This window comes from Paramormyrops kingsleyae, chromosome 1 (assembly GCF_048594095.1).
Source record: "Paramormyrops kingsleyae isolate MSU_618 chromosome 1, PKINGS_0.4, whole genome shotgun sequence".
NCBI classification, from domain to species: Eukaryota; Metazoa; Chordata; class Actinopteri; order Osteoglossiformes; family Mormyridae; genus Paramormyrops; species Paramormyrops kingsleyae.
In genome coordinates this window covers 36,763,137-36,778,991 of record NC_132797.1, presented here as the reverse complement: position 1 = coordinate 36,778,991, position 15,855 = coordinate 36,763,137, and the positions used below count along the sequence as shown (strand labels likewise).

At 42.5% G+C, this 15,855-nt stretch overlaps 2 protein-coding genes across 4 annotated transcripts in view; both read right to left on the bottom strand.

Moving 5' to 3' along the window:
• Positions 1-679: 679 nt before the first annotated feature.
• fzd5 (frizzled class receptor 5) lies at positions 680-5,948 on the bottom strand. Of its 2 annotated transcripts, XM_023826660.2 has the most exons (3): positions 5,615-5,948; positions 5,420-5,493; positions 680-5,180 (listed from the first exon to the last, which is right to left on the bottom strand). In XM_023826660.2, exon 3 carries the CDS (start codon positions 4,942-4,944, stop codon positions 3,211-3,213), a length of 1,734 nt encoding a protein of 577 aa, XP_023682428.1. In that variant the 5' UTR covers positions 4,945-5,180; positions 5,420-5,493; positions 5,615-5,948; the 3' UTR covers positions 680-3,210. The 2 variants fall into 2 exon arrangements, with proteins under 2 accessions (XP_023682428.1, XP_023682429.1); XM_023826661.2 differs by lacking the exon at positions 5,420-5,493.
• Positions 5,949-12,339: 6,391 nt separating this feature from the next.
• plekhm3 (pleckstrin homology domain containing, family M, member 3) overlaps positions 12,340-15,855 on the bottom strand; it is a 41,889-nt gene continuing 38,373 nt past the window's right edge. For both annotated transcript variants that reach the window (XM_023826637.2, XM_023826638.2), the window contains one exon: positions 12,340-15,788. In XM_023826637.2, the coding sequence (XP_023682405.1) occupies positions 15,608-15,788 (181 nt within the window). In that variant the 3' untranslated portion in view covers positions 12,340-15,607. The remainder of the gene's footprint in view (positions 15,789-15,855) is intronic.

Sequence of the window (15,855 nt, the reverse complement as noted above, 5' to 3'; positions counted from 1 at the left end):
TCCGGACTCCGGATCGAATCATAAAAAGTTCGAGTTCTGATCGAAGTTTCCCACATAAGAAATAATGGAAAACCAATTAATTGGTTCCCGGCCCCCCAAAATTACACCTAAATATATATACAGTATATATATATATATATATATATATATATATATTTTTTTTTTTAAGCATTTAAACACAAAATGAACAGGATAAAACAAGAAGAGCATTTTTTTCTTAATGGCTTCCAAAACGATAAAGATCTTATCTCAACATTACCCCTGTCCTGCCCCGATTGTCCGCTCCTTCCGTGTGCCACGCCCCCTCGTTAACCTTGTGTGGGATCCCCATGTGATCAGCTGTTTCTGGTTGTTGTCATTAGTCCTCTGTATTAAGTCCGCGGAAGGACAGAGAAACACCACTAATATGTATAAAACATGTGATGTGCTTGATGTACACATTATGACAACAGGATCTGTGAAATTTTCCCCCCAGTCTAAGTTAAAGTGTTCAAGAAACCCTCTAATGGATGGAACCCTCTAAGAGTATAAAACTAGTTTGTAGTGGTTATAATTGCGTTAGTGCAATCAGAAAAGTTGATTGGGGTCATGCAACATTTGCAGTTTTTTTTTTTAATTTACAGCTACCATACGATTCATGAAAGTTTTCAGTCCGAAAAAAAAGAAACCATATGCAATGTAATACCATGGTTGAGGTGTTTAATGGAATGTCGGAATATAATCGCATGTTACAACTTATAACACGTAGTAAATGTAAAGCTTACTGTACATGCTAAAAGCAATATGGCTGTGATGATATCCTCTGTGACTATTAGGTAACAGCTGGAGAGCAACAGTGACACGACATACAAACATTGCAAAATCGGTAGTTAGTGAGAGCAAAGCTGGACAAAATCACTCAATATTTGGTTCACAGACTGCACCACATTTTATTCTCTACCAAAATCAGAAGTGTTAATAAAACAGTACTTTTGGCAAATGTTTAGAAGTATCATAAATATCTAAAATCCTTAACATCTCAGCATGTGAATGACTCCGCTTACAAGGCTGCAGTCTGGAGTATTTACAGCAGTTCCTCAGAAATATGTGGAGGGGGGAAAAAAATCATTCTTTCAGGCAACGAAATGCTCACAAGTAAGATTATAACCTATTAATGATTAATACACTGGTGTACAATATTGAGGGCCAAAAAAAAAATTACACACTAAACAGAAACATTTTACAGGATCTGACTAAGACAGGCTGGACAGAGGTTTACTGCTGGGGTTTTTCAATTTTTCGTGGCTCCAGCTAGAACTCTGCTGCAATCAAATTGATTTGATGTTTCTCTGCCATGTGAAAAGCCATTACTAACATATTCACAGTGCCCAGTATCATGGCAGAGCTGGCCGTCTATAGTTTGGGGAGATTGTGAAGCACCTTGAAATCCTTTGTTGCATAGTTGGACTCTGCCCCAAGTCAAGTTTGTTGTTGGTTTCAAAGTCTCTTCAATATTTTACTATACAATTAAATCCAGTAAAACTATCAAAGGTGCACTAGTAAACTAGTCTGAAACCAGTAAGCAGACCAGTTTATTGTAAAATAAACCGGGGGGAGTCCAGAACAGGTACTACATTTACTAAAGCTATACACACAGTGTAAGAGTCAAGTACCATAAAACTGGAAAAAAAGCATGGTTGTGCAATAATGCACTCTGATCAGTTATTTTGATTTTGTACACCCTTTAAAATCTTCCACATAGCTACACGATTATAATAAAACGGTAAAGACGACTGGGATAGGGTTGTAACGAGCATGACACACCACTAGGGGGAAGCAATATCATTCCCGGACAAAAGAAAAAAAAACACAACCAAAGAACTGACAAAGCTGCTGAACACTGATGTACATCTGCACTAACCAGGAAATTTCAGAAACCTAAAAGGAGCTTAGGGCAACTTCTCCATAATCATAATAAAAAACAATGTGTTTTTTTTCCCTTATTACTTTTGTCAATCATAAAAAAAAGTGAATTTCAATGTGCCATAAAGACTTTTTCTGTACATGAAGAAGTGCTCCACACTTACAAATATTATCCTTCTTCTGGGGATGAACATAGAAATGGCTAATGAGACATTGAGTCCGTTCACCCGTATTTGCCAACTCCAGATTGAACAGAAAGTGGTCACTAAACGGTAGCATTTAGTAGATGAACATCTGCCCTGCATACGTTACCTGTGCAGTGTCTCACACTGAGGCAGGCATTTTGAGATGATGCATCCCTATTACCTGTAATGTACCCGACCATCAAATTTATACTGGAACTCCATTATGATGAGATGCACTATACCCCAGGAAATTAAGAGTGAAATTATCCTGCAGACATGCATACAAGCATTTACACACACACACACTCACACACACACACACACACACACACACACACTTCATTGTCCTACGGCCTCTTCAATACCAGACAAATATTCAAAAAGGCAAGCACAAGGACAAAAGGATATAGCTGAATGGGAACTGTACACAAGACCAAAGGCTAGTTTTAGCATCCCGAGGAGCATGAAGCTGAACATGGAGTAAAGGACCCAAGAGAGAATCAGCCCTGTACATCACAAGCAGGACAGTCAGCTGCTCCCATCTCTGGACCCATTAATTACATGAGTTCCTATATCCAGAGTACAGTGATCTCAGATCATAAAGAAAAATATATATATATAAATAAATAAGTCCATTATGATGGATGATGGATTTTTCCTCCCCACTGTTTTATGATTATATTTATTCTCCAATCCGTTGTCACTGAGGCATTCGCTTTTGAAGGACTTCCTCTACATTTGGCACACGGTCGCTCCTAATTCTAAAGGCTAATTTTAATTAAGTAGTACACCAAAGCAGCAAATTCAGATCACACAGCAATACAAACACTTAGCCATATTTGCATTTCAGTAACCAAAACAGTATCTCTCTCTTTTTTTCCCCCCCCTTCATTTTATTTCCTCAGTCTGTGTTCATTCCGGCACTTTTGTGTCCGTAGTCCCAGTTAGACGCTAGGGGAAAGTTAAAGGATAAATGTGGTATTTACAACACAGGAAATAAATTATTCTTTCCACCTCTCCACACTTTTTTTTTTTGTTTTTTTTTTTAAATCAAAAAGAGGAATGTCGATGGGGATCAGAAATGTCTGTAGTCCAAGACCATCTGGCTGGAGGTGAGCCAAGGTCACACGTGCGACAGAGGTGTGGGCTTGTGATAGGCCCCCAGTCCGGCACTGCCGGCACGGGCGGTCAGTGCTGCGCTTGCTTCACTGTACATGGAGGCGCCAGTGGTTTTACGGCTACGGCAGGGGTGGCAGTGAGCGGTGAACTTGCGCCAAGACTCCAGGGTCTTCCCGGACCAGATCCACACCCCGGACGTGATGCCTACCACCAGGCACATCAAGTACTTCAGCATGAACACGGCGTAATCCGGGCCGTGGCGCTGCCGCTCGGCGGCGCAGGAGCAGCCCAGCGCCCTCTCCCAGGCAGGCCGGTAGTGCTGCTCATACACCAGGCAGGCCACCACGATGGTGGCAGGCACCGTGTAGAGCACCGTGAACAAGCCGATGCGGATCATCAGCTTCTCCAGCTTGTCCGTCTTGGTGCCGCCCTGCTTGATGACGCTGCGGATGCGGAAAAGAGACACAAAGCCTGCAAGCAGGAAGAGCGAGCCGGTGAAGAGGTACACCACCAGGGGCGCCAGTACGAATCCTCGGAGGTTATCGAGATTTTGGTTGCCCACATAGCAGATGCCAGCCACTGGATCGCCGTCCACGGAGCTGAGGGCCAGCACGGCAATGGACTTCACGCTGGGCACGAGCCAGGCGGCCAGGTGGAAGTACTGCGAGTAGCTGGCGATGGCCTCGTTGCCCCATTTCATGCCGGCCGCCAGGAACCAGGTGAAGGAGAGGACCACCCACCAGATAGAGCTGGCCATGCCGAAGAAGTAGACAAGCAGGAAGACGAGCGTGCAGAGTGCCGGGCCGGTGGTGTCGTAGAGGATGTGCTGGTGCTCGGCCCCGCAGGCCACGCGCTCGTGACCGGCCACCAGGCGCACGATGTAGCCCAGAGACACGAAGAGGTAGCAGGTGGCCAGGAAGATGATCGGCCGCTCGGGGTACTTGAAGCGCTCCATGTCGATGAGGAAGGTGGCCACCGTGGTGAGGGTGGAGATGAAGCAGAGGACGGACCACAGGCCGATCCAGAAGGTGGTGAAGGCACGCTCGTCCTGGGAGAAGTAGGGCTGGTGGCAGGGCAGTGCACAGTTGGCCAGGGGCCCGATCCGCACGCGGTTGTACAGCAGACGGGCCTCGGGTCTGATTGGCACCAGGGGCTCCCGGCAGCGGCACTCGCGGTCACACTCCTGCGATGCCGGGGGCCTGCGGCGCGGAAGCCCCTTGGGGGTGGGCTTCTGGAAAAGCGGGGAGAGGGTGGTGCTCTCACTGCTGTTCTGGTCCATGCAGAGTCTCTCGGTGTCGCCCAGCATCGGTAGCTGTTCGCAGTTCATTCGCTCGGGCCACTCGAAGCCGTACTGGCTCATGAGCGGCGAGCAGCCCCGTTTGGCCCGCTCGCACACCGAACGGCAGGGGGGCAGGGGCTTCTTGTAGTCAGGCAGACAGATGGGGGTGTACATGCTGCAGAGGAAGAAGAGCATGTCCGGGGAGCAGCGGATTCGCACCAGCGGCCAGAACTGGTGCACCTCCAGCCCCACCTCCTCCTGCGTGTCGTGGTTAAACTGATTCGGCATGTAGGTGAGGTTGTAGCCAATGCCCTTGCACATGGGCACGGTAATCGGCTCGCACACGATGTCCTTGGAGGCGGCGAGCGCCTGCCAGGGGACCTGAGCGAAGAGCAGCAGGAGCAGCCAACTCAGGACGCAGCAGAGGGACGCCGCAGAGAGAAAGCAGGGCCGGGGCATCTTCTGACACGACGTCGGGTCAAATATCGATGAAAATGTAATCCAAATATTTATGTTGTTAATACAGGTATTCTTTCCAATTTTAGATGCTTCTGGGAATCATATTTTCCGAAGTAAAACCCTTACAGCTCCGGTGGCACGTCCAACCTTCTGTCTTATATGTGAAATAGATGCGGCTTCATGCCACACCGTTGGCACATTTTCCAGTTTGCGACCTTACATGATGCAGGGATAATCTGCAAAACGAATAAAATTACAAGATGCCAGTTTCCTTGAAACATTAACATGCGCTTAAATCCATTTGTGCGATGAAGCATATACTGCAATTTTAATGCGGCAAGAAAACACACGCAAATTGGCTTCTTTCATCTGCAGCCGTGTTAATCATTCACTACAGTTTAAAACATTCAAGTTAAAAGTTTATTTCCTTATTGTGTTTCAGTCATGGGCCAATACATTTAAGAATCCTTCTAACCTTTTGAAAGTAATTACTTCCATCGTTTTATTTCAGATGACAGGTGAAGTCGCCGCAGTTTTCTTTAGGGTTTCCTGAACGCCAAAGACCAGTATAATTGTTACTGTTAAAACGTACCCCGAAAAATATTAAGTTGATTTTAAACAAGGGTTTAATAGTTAACAGAACTTGAAATAAATCAGAATCGGCACTTACTTGATACTCCGTGACTGAGCAAACGCTCCTCGCACTTTGCCTGGGTAAATGGCCAAGTTTTCAGGTGTTTCAAAATATCCCCTCTTGCCAAAGTTTTATAATCCAGCCGTAATTACTTGGTACAGTTCCCGCTTGCCCTCATCAAGCATCGTATTACTTGTGTTAAATTCGGGAGATTTTTTTTCCCCGCAGTTTATTGCTATATCCACAGTATGGTTGTTTCCGCTAAACCGTACCGGTTTAACTTAAACCACGGGAGCACCAGTAGGTCTGATCCTGGCTTCAGGCAAGTGAAATAAACCCCACCCGCCTACAGACTGACAGCACGCCTACTTCTTCCTAATCCCAGCCCCCTAAAGACCATTGACCGAAGCTCGTTAAAATAAAATGTCTCAGCGTAAACACACTCCTATGCCGCGCCCTCGCCGATGGTAGCCAGCTGCGAAACAGGTGTCTGCGGGAAGAGTGGGAAGCGGCTCCCCGGCGGAGTGAACCCCCACGGGTAAAAGGGAAAATTAAATACTTATTCCCAAAAACTGACGCAGTCCTGCATTATACATCTCAGAACAAAGAAACAACATATCTGTGGTTTAACAGAAAGCCCGAAAATAACACCATGTGACGCTGGAAATTGCATAATGCAAGGATGCAAGGGAAAATTAGGAAGATTGATACAAGAGACTGGAACATGCGTCGAGTTATATAAGAGTATGGCCATCCATCTTCTCACTGTCATAAGAGCATGGGTTCAGGCTGAAGATCCTATGGGAGATGTGCACTGAGAATTGGCAAATCCCGCAAAACACACAACACTACGTAAACACAAGGATAATGGTGGTAAGGCAGGCTTAATTCTCCTCCTGCAAACACCACTGCCTCATGGGGAAGCAGCCATCAGAACTAGTTACCGTAGAGACACTATCAAAGCTAACACACATTTTGAAGGAGATAAGCATTTCATTTTGTGTGAGGTCCTGAAGTTCAAAGGTCATTTGTATGCTTACTAATGTAGTTCACAGCTGCATAATCAATATGTATAAGTCAAATAAACCCAAATCCTTAAGTTTTCTATATAAATGTTTAGATGGATGCATAAAAATAAGTTCATATTTTTTATAATATATTTATGTATTGGGGGTGGTGCAGTGGATAGCACTGTGGCTTCACACCTCTGGAACCGAGGTTCCGTGTGTGTGGATGTTCTCCCTGTGTCATTGTGGGGTTTCTTCCCCCACAGTCCAAAAATGTGCTGAGTCTAATTGGAGTTACCCAATTGCCTGTGTGAGTGTGAATGGTGTGAGTGTGAATGGTGTGAGTGTGAATGGGGTGAGTGTGAATGGGGTGAGTGAATGATGTGAGTGAATTGTGTGAGTGTGTGCCCTGTGATGGGTTGGTGCCCCATCCTGAGTTATTCCCTGCCTTGCACCCGTCGCCTCTGGCATAGGCTCTGTACCCCCTGCAACCTTGAATAGGATGAGGGGTTTCAGAAAATGGATGGATGGATTTATGTATTGCTCATTAATATTTTTTGTCCTACTCATACAGACACATAAATTGTTACATATTCAATCATATTCCAGGAAAAAAAAAACGTTTTTTTTTTAATTATTATTTTGAGCTTGTTTTCAATCCATGTTACAAAACAAAGAAGGAAAAACTGTGGAAGAGCACCATAATATATAGTCCATAAAAGTGTTTTGTTTCTGTTTTTTTGCACATGACCTTTATTGATGGCTTTCAGACAGAGGACATGATGGCACCATAAGTCGTTGAGTGTCTTGCATGGTGTCCTTCAGTATCTATGATTCTGAGATATTCACTTGTTCCTTGCATTTGGCAGTTCCCTGTTTTATAGGAGACTCCCAGATGTACCAAGACATTTTGACCATCCATGAATTATGCCTGGAATAATTTGCCTTTTACATAAGTGAGTCAGGAGAAGGAGCGACATAGTGCTACCTGAGGATTTACGGAAACATTCAGTATCATTCGGTTCATGTTCCCTCTGCTACAGCTGCACACTGCACTCTTCCTTCTTTCACAGCAGCTCTGCATCCCAAAGAAACATGTGCAGTTCTGTAAAAGCTGTGATATCCTTCATTTTAAGGTGTGTTTCTCTCTCATTTTTCTGTGATTACTTTAAGCTGACTTAGAAACCATAAAAGAAGTTAATAAGTCCAAAGTTCATTATAGGTGTGTGTGGCTGTGTGATTTAACAGCTTGGTAAATGTTTCTATTGCCTGTTAACACCAAGATTACAGGGGCTAACTGCAGTGTAGAAGATAGATGGAAGCAAATAGAGAGAATCACATTCCTATGGGGCCCAAAGGCATCTGAAAGGAAACTTTCTAGTTAATCAATCACAAACTCACACAAAGGGTCTTGGTAGATTTTTCCCTCCCTCTTTAAATTACACAAGAATTCTTTTCCAATATATTAAAGATATTGCTTGTTTTTATTGGCTACTCTTGTTGCTGCAGATCAGTTTTTTATACTACCTCAGGTGACTTTTTAGCTGTTAAACTACGATTGTCACAGCTAGGTAATGAAGTTTCGGAATTCATAGGATACTTTGCGGTAATGTAAGAGCTCACCCAGAGATCGACTAAACATTAATACGCCAAGGTGACACTTTCTGAGTAGCAGTCTTCAGGTTTATACATACATACCCATATTTTGCAAATGTGGTCACAAGTTAATGAAGGTATGTTTTCTCTCCTAATATTTTCTTTTCTCTACCCTTCTGTTCATCTGTTTGTCGCCCCTGAGTTTCAATTCCTTTACCTAGATGGGATGTAACATCTCAGTTGATGAGAGGATGCAACATCACATTTTCAGTGCAATTCCGCCTGTAGGCACTGGGAAGATATTTCATACATTCATCCTATTATTAGCAAAACCAAAAAGCAAGTTACACAGTCACAACTAATTCCTTACTCAGTCACCTTTCCATGCCCATAGCTTCATGTACGATTGGCGTAAAACAAATTATCGTATCTCACAACCCTATGGACTAGGGAGTCTCACAGGGTGGAGGCATCTAAATGTAAACAAACACTTCCTGAGCCTATTATCATTGAACCCCATCCCCGCCCCTACCCACCCCCACTCCTGCTTACTCCAGGAGTCACAGCAGTACACAGGCTGCATAATATTTCATATGCTATGCATCACCATGAGCAACCAGAAAAGGTCAACAAAGGAAATTAATAAAAAGGTACTATACCTTTGCAAGGAATCAACAATTTACATATGTACTGAAAGATACAAAAACCCTTTTGATTTTTTTTTCCATGATGATAACAAAGACCTTTATTGTCAATGGTTTTCTGTTGCTTTTCCTGAAACACCTACTCCCAGCTAGACTTCATGAACGAAAAAGGTTCCTTGCAAACTAGGTGATATAAAATAGGGCTACCAAAGTTTACTTGATAAATAGATTGCTGATTGTTATGAATGTTCTGCAGTGAATAGCTGCCTATGAGGCAGGGCCAGCAATGGCTATGCTCTAAGTCTCCTAAGTAGAAGCACTCTCCACTTGAAGACTTACTGGCTAGCCAGATCTTGTGGGCATTCACGTTTGCCAGTCAAGAGAATGAGAATTATACACGAAGAAATGCATGCATACACATTTCTATGAGCCTTGAATTAAATGGAATGAAAAGGTAAGAGTTCAATAGAAATAAAAAGTAAAGAATAAAGAAGGAGCAGGACTAACTCCTCCCAGGAGTCACTTTGGTAGAACAACAAGCTTGTTGGCTGAAAGTACAGCCTGGTTCCACTGATGGCAGTGGTGGTGACTGCAGAGGGCTGTTGTAGGAATTCTCTTAAAGGCTGCTAAAGCCATATCAGAAAGATAGGGAAAGATAAATGAAGTTTATCTGCGTATGACTCAGACTATTACGGTTAACATTGGGTGGAATTGAGATTGCATCTTCTGACTAATTACTAGTAAGAAGATGGCCCACACACTGAGAAAATGTCAGGAAAATATTGTAATTTGTGCTATTTCCAGACTAAAATATACAGCACTAATGGAAACTGAAGATCTTCTGGTAAATAGCTTAAGTGGTTTAAAAGACTTTCAATTACAGAATAGCAAAATATTTTTGATTGTATAGAACAATGCACATATATGCTATAATCACACCAAAATTCTAAGAATTTGTATTATTTATAAAAAAAAAACATATACAACATGACAAATGATTATTATTATTTTTTTACATTTTATTCCTGACATCTACTTGAGAAGTGAGCATTAACATTTACTAATCCTTGTGAAGGGTTACGCAAGTAGACATGTGGGTAAAACGTAGGTGTAGACATTGACCCTCACATAGGAAAAGATGCCACCACCAACCAAACGCAAGCTGATGCGTATATGAGGAGTTTGTGGGATGTTTTCTACCTAAAAGACAGAGCTCCTAAATCAAAAGGCAACACTAACAAGATGTGTAGCTCATTAATATAAAGGAGGCTGAACCTGCGCTCTCCCACAAAGACAGATTCCGTCGCTGTCATCTTCCACCTCCTCGCTCTCTAACCACTTCACCCCCCCCCCCCCTTTTGTTCGTCGTCTTTTTCTCTTTAAACCATCTTTTGTTTTCTTTTTCTGATGGCATTTCAGACCAAAGTTGTCAGGCTTCTAAATAGGTTCTGACTGGCCCGCGGGCCACTGGAGAAGCACAAAGGGGCTCGTTCCGCTCGCTACAGTTGAGCCATTGTGGTTGCTGACAATGCACTAATTGGCAACGACAATTAAGCATGGCGGCCACTCACATTCAATTTGCTGGCCGCTCAATACAAATCAGTGGCAAATGAGTCAGAGGACCCAGAGCATGCATGCACACACACACACACACACACACACACACACAGAAAACTGGTAACATTCCTCTTTTTCTACACATTTTTTATCACGTGTGAAGCATGCTGGGAGAGCAGAAGTAGGTGCATGTTGGGCCGAATGCCAAAGACTCCAAGGTCAGGATTTACAGCTTTGTCTATTATGTACATACACACACATAAAAAGAAAATTGATAGAAAATGACATAGCCTGCTACATTTCAACACAATAATCACTTAAAATCACTAACGACTTTGTGCAATTGTTTTATTGGATAATAATGATATTAAAAAAATGTTTATGCCTCAAAATATTATTCATGATAATTTTATTTCTATTAAATAATCTGAAAGATTTGATTGACCAATAGTTTTCCGAATTATCCAGTTTCAGCTCCCAGTTTGAAATTTTACATTAAACTGTTTCATTGAATTAGTAACATTTATGCTGTTCCGGAACCACGGTCATTGGAAGAAGACAACTGTTATTTTTTGCTTCTCAAAATTAAATTTGATTGAGGCATCCAATTCTTCCACTCATACACATACAGTATAAGGCACAGGGAGTTAAAAATGACTTTACTCTGAAATGTGTTTACATTTGACCTTACCACCAATTACTATAGTTGCACTGGGTCCAAAGGAATCTTTGTTGAATCCATCTAAGCACTCTTGGGTGAAAAAGCAATGAGATTTGAACTTTGGCCTGCCATACATTAAGACCTTAATGGAGTTTAGAATCAACAGAGGGGCTTGACTGAAAACTAAAAATCCCTAAGATAAACCTTTCAACATCTCAGTGCTTGTAGAATAAAGGAAAGGACCCGTTCTGTCCTGACAGCTCTGCTCAGAGGCCTGTAGACTCCTCTCTGTCAAGGTAGCAGAATGGGAAACGAAACAAAATGAGTGCTGAGGAAGAAGAGTGCTCCTAAATTGTATGAAGGCTCTTAAAACAATGAGAAATAGCCCTGCAAAGAAACTTCAGGATGCATTCTAGAGGAAAAAAAGAGGCAACTTTGAGAGTCTAAATAAACAGAATAGAGCCGTTGAGTGTGTTGCTGGACCAGACTGAGACAGACAACCTCCTAGTTTGTCCAGAGACACAAGACATGCTGCTGAGTGTTCGGCACAATCAAGGAATCAGATGGATCTTCTCTGTCACTGAGTCTTACCTCTTTGCTGGGTAACTGTGTGCAGTAATGGTTATAGCACTGGACTTCAGATCAGGAAACAAACTTCATGCACTTTGATATCATATTAACTGGGTACATTAAAACACATCTGCAACAATGTTGAAAACACACGTCAAGTCTAGTAAAATTTTCCCATATTATGTGCCATGAACTAACTGAAAGCCCTGTATATAGGCTGGTGTATAATATATAATGGGGCAGTCTTTAATTAATAGTATAAAAATATATTACAGATTTACTCACTTGGATTAGTTGAGTATTCAGTTAATACACTGAGGTCCAATATCAAGACTTGGAAAAACTTAATATGACTTAAAATATGCAGCGCAGAGCTGAGTTTTGGGTGTAATTATCATTTGAGGGATTTGTCAAAGTTTATAGACAAGCATCTCTCAAATCTGGAGTTCACTTCCATACAGAACACTTTATACTGTCAGATGTTTTTTGGAGTGCAAAATAAACAATGACTTGTTTTGAATGTTTTTGCTTCAAAAGTAGGGCACTTTGCATGTTAAATTTATCTAAATCATATCCAATCAGAGCTAAATCTAATCATATTGTATTTGAGTTGAATCATATCAAGTAATCATGCATATCTTTTTGTGTATCTTACTGTGGACTGCATATTGTGTTATCTGAGAGGGAGAGACACACACCCTTAATATCAGAATATTGCAAACCAAGTGTGATAAATAATTTGCTTTATTGGCATCATTGGTAGAAAAAAAGTAACAGGATTTGACACACAGTCTCAGTACTTGCATAAGAGATCAGCCACAATATGGAGTAACAGACACACAGAGCAGTTCACAGACACATGGAAAGCAGAGCCAGGGCATAGAGGCATCAAAAAAATACAATAAATATTCAATAAATAATAAACAACCTGATATGTATGGGTTTGTATGTAACATGAAAATGTCAGAGCAACACCGTATTTCAAGTCACTAAGGGTTCTTGCTTCCCTTTTAATAATAATAAAAAAAAAATAAAACATTTAGTTCGGTGCACAAAACAAAAACTTATCCTATACAATTTGAGTTCAATTGTCTGGCATTGTCTGGCAATTGATATAGTCCTCCACAGAGTGCTGAGGATCCCTGAATTTGAAAAAGACTTTATGTATATAACACTATATTCAAGTTTACTGACAGTTAAGTAACAGTTAGAAGCCTGGCAAGACTCCTGTAGGATTTAGTGCATTGAAACATTTACTTCCCTGATCAACTGAAAAGCTGGAGTATCTCTCTACCTCTTCAAGTATCTAATAACACTCATAAAAACACCTCCAGTTCTTATGTGGTTTTAGCCACCTCCTCTCTGCCATCTTACAAATCTCAAACTCTCCCCACTGCTCTATGGAGCAGCGTCTACTAACAAGCCGATTTAATCCTGACTTGGGATGTAATAGAGTTAAAGAACAATTTAGAAACTTTCTATGCAGAATGTAAAGTACAGCCAGTTTCCACACAGTTTAAGCAAAAGTACTACTGGTTATGAAGATCCGCTTATGAAAAATGCACATGAATTGTTATTATATTACAAGGCTCCCTATGCACAGTGAAACTTAAATTTACTGTTTATATATAAAGCTATATCTATTCAAAGCCAATTTCTGTAACATAAGCCTATCCCACATCCATAGCAATGTATTCAAAGGGATCACAAAACATCAATAGGCTTTTATTTTGGCTTTTGATTTAAGGCAAGCAAAGTAATTCAATAAATAAAATACTCTAAGCATTTAGTAGGAGCAGAGTAAATGTCCCATTTTCCCAAGATACACACAGTATTTACAAATTTACAGAGTATAACTAAAAGAAAGTTTCTTTAGTGCAAGTATAAATGGTCCAAAAACAAAACAAAACAAAAATAAAAAACAGACAAGAAACTGATGAGAAAAATCCATTCTAATCCCTTACTTTTGGTTAAACTTCATCTACATCAATTCCTAACAAGTTTCCATCTATGTCATCTTCAATTAAATAAATACACTACCAAAATTATTACAAACAGGAGATGGAAACACACTGCAGGTACAAGTCCACCTAATTGCTTCTGCCAACATTAATACATGTTGAACATTGTCTTCCAGTGGACAGTTCAGGTAATCAGAAGGTGTCAGTCAGCTGGGTATTTGATAAGAATGTAACCCGACCATCAGTTATGAACAACATTCTTATTGTCTGCTTGTGATGCCTTCTTTAGTAACTTTGGAAAACCTCAGCTGCCAAGCGGCACAGGAGATGATGATGATGATGATCATCATCATCATCCCCATTCCAGACAGCTGGGAATAATGGCTACTTAGGGAGTTCCTGCTTTCAGCTCCATGCTGACAGAATTTGAGAGGAAAAAAAAAAAGAATAATCAAAGGAAACGCTGAACATGCTGGAGAAGGCACCAGGTCCAGACCAGCACTCCGTGGTCAATGGGCTAAAAGTCCGTAAGTTGCATAGGGGAGTTTCTGAAATTCTTGTCAATCTGCAACGGTCATTGTACCATAAAGGAAATGCTGTAAATATTTAATAACAGCAAATCAGAGCTAGTTATTGCCGTAGGTTCAGGAGAAGCAGCGAGGAGCACGGCAGGAGGAGACATGGAGATTCACATTTGGCTTTCTCATCCTCACTTCCACTTCGGACTTTAAGCCGTCTTCCATTTGTGGGCTGTAATAGTATTGTTTTGAAATCAAACTTCAGCTGAGGTGACAGGTTGGGATTAAAACAAAACGGATTGCACCATTTTCCTTGTACAGCTCAGTCCAAAGACCAGGCCATTGAAGTTCTCATCACCCAAATGACCAGCCCTAGCATGACAACAGTCAGCCCAGACATGAAAAGTCAGTCAGAAGCCAAGTGATGGGGAGGATGGGTCATCACTCTGGCTCCTGCTTTTAGTGGAGATACACAATATAAATGGTTACTGTGGTAACACACAGAATTATAAGCATTTTCAATACTGGGGGATTCTTAGCAATAGAACAATCTCAACCATAAGCAGTAGTGCAATCGATGACACAACAAATTAGAGACAAATGGAAGACTTGAACAGTACATTGATATTAAATTTAACCCGCTAATTACATGTTGCTATTTAAGGAGCCAACGTCAGGACAGAGTGGTGGAGTTAACAGTACGATGAGTCAGCATGTGTGGTCCAATCCATGGGAAGAACAGGTCAGTGATGCACTCTGGATGCTGGGCCTGGGCTCTCAGCCTTTTCCAACATGATGCGAGCATCCCAGAAGCCTCTTTCTCTAGCACTGCTCACCCAAAGCTTTGTAGGTGGGAGAAAGCACTAGTCCAGCAGAAGCGAGTGGAGTGGAGCCTGCAGAGCAATGGGAGGTGCTGCAGCAACGCGGAGGAGGACACTGCACAGTCCTCTGCACATCACGGACCACATCCTCAGAGCCTGGGCCCCTTCCCTTTCATCTGAGTGTGTGCGACTAAGGATGCGCGTCTTGTGTGTCTCTGAGTGTGTGCATTCTTATTGGTCCCAGCAGTAATTTCAAAGATGAAAGGAGAGGGTCATTTGGTCTCATTATGGAGCAGCACTTCTTCTGTGAGAGGTGCAAAGTGTTTTTGTCTGGGCTGTCTTTCTGTACCAGGTGAGCAGACAGGGAGAACAACATCTATCTCTATCCCCCTGGGCACTTACACTAAGAGCTTAGTACTCCGGGCACCACCATCTTACGCACACGTGCACACGCACACGCACACACACACTCCAATTCCACCATCAGTGAGTCTCATCCACACAGGTACCATTCACAATTCACTACACACGTTCCCCGCACACAAGCCACAATACGTGTAGATTCCGTTCTGTGTTTCCCAGAACAGGAGGACAGATGCCCTGCCCCGGAAGGGGTAGTAGCACACTCTCCACCCAAAATCTGCCCCGTCTTCCATCCCGGCCCCCAGACGTTTCCCTTCTCTTGGCGAGTCCTTCAGGTGTCCTGGAAGGGCAGCTCAAAGCAGTTGTAGGGGTCGTTCGCAGGGTCGTCCCAGGGGCCCATGCTCCTCCAGAAGGATGAGGGCTTCTTGTGCAGCTCCCTGCGCACGCAGCGAGGGCAGGGCTGGGCCCGCATGCGGCACTCCGTGTGGAACACCGCCCCGCAGCCCTCACACCTAAACACACATGCATGCGACAGCGTCAGATACAAGAGGCTGAGCTGGACTCTGAGTGTCTCCCTAG

What these genes read in the sequence shown, in the direction of transcription:
- fzd5 (XM_023826660.2), bottom strand. Translation starts at nt 4,944, where the DNA reads ATGCCCCGGCCCTGCTTTCTCTCTGCGGCGTCCCTCTGCTGCGTCCTG.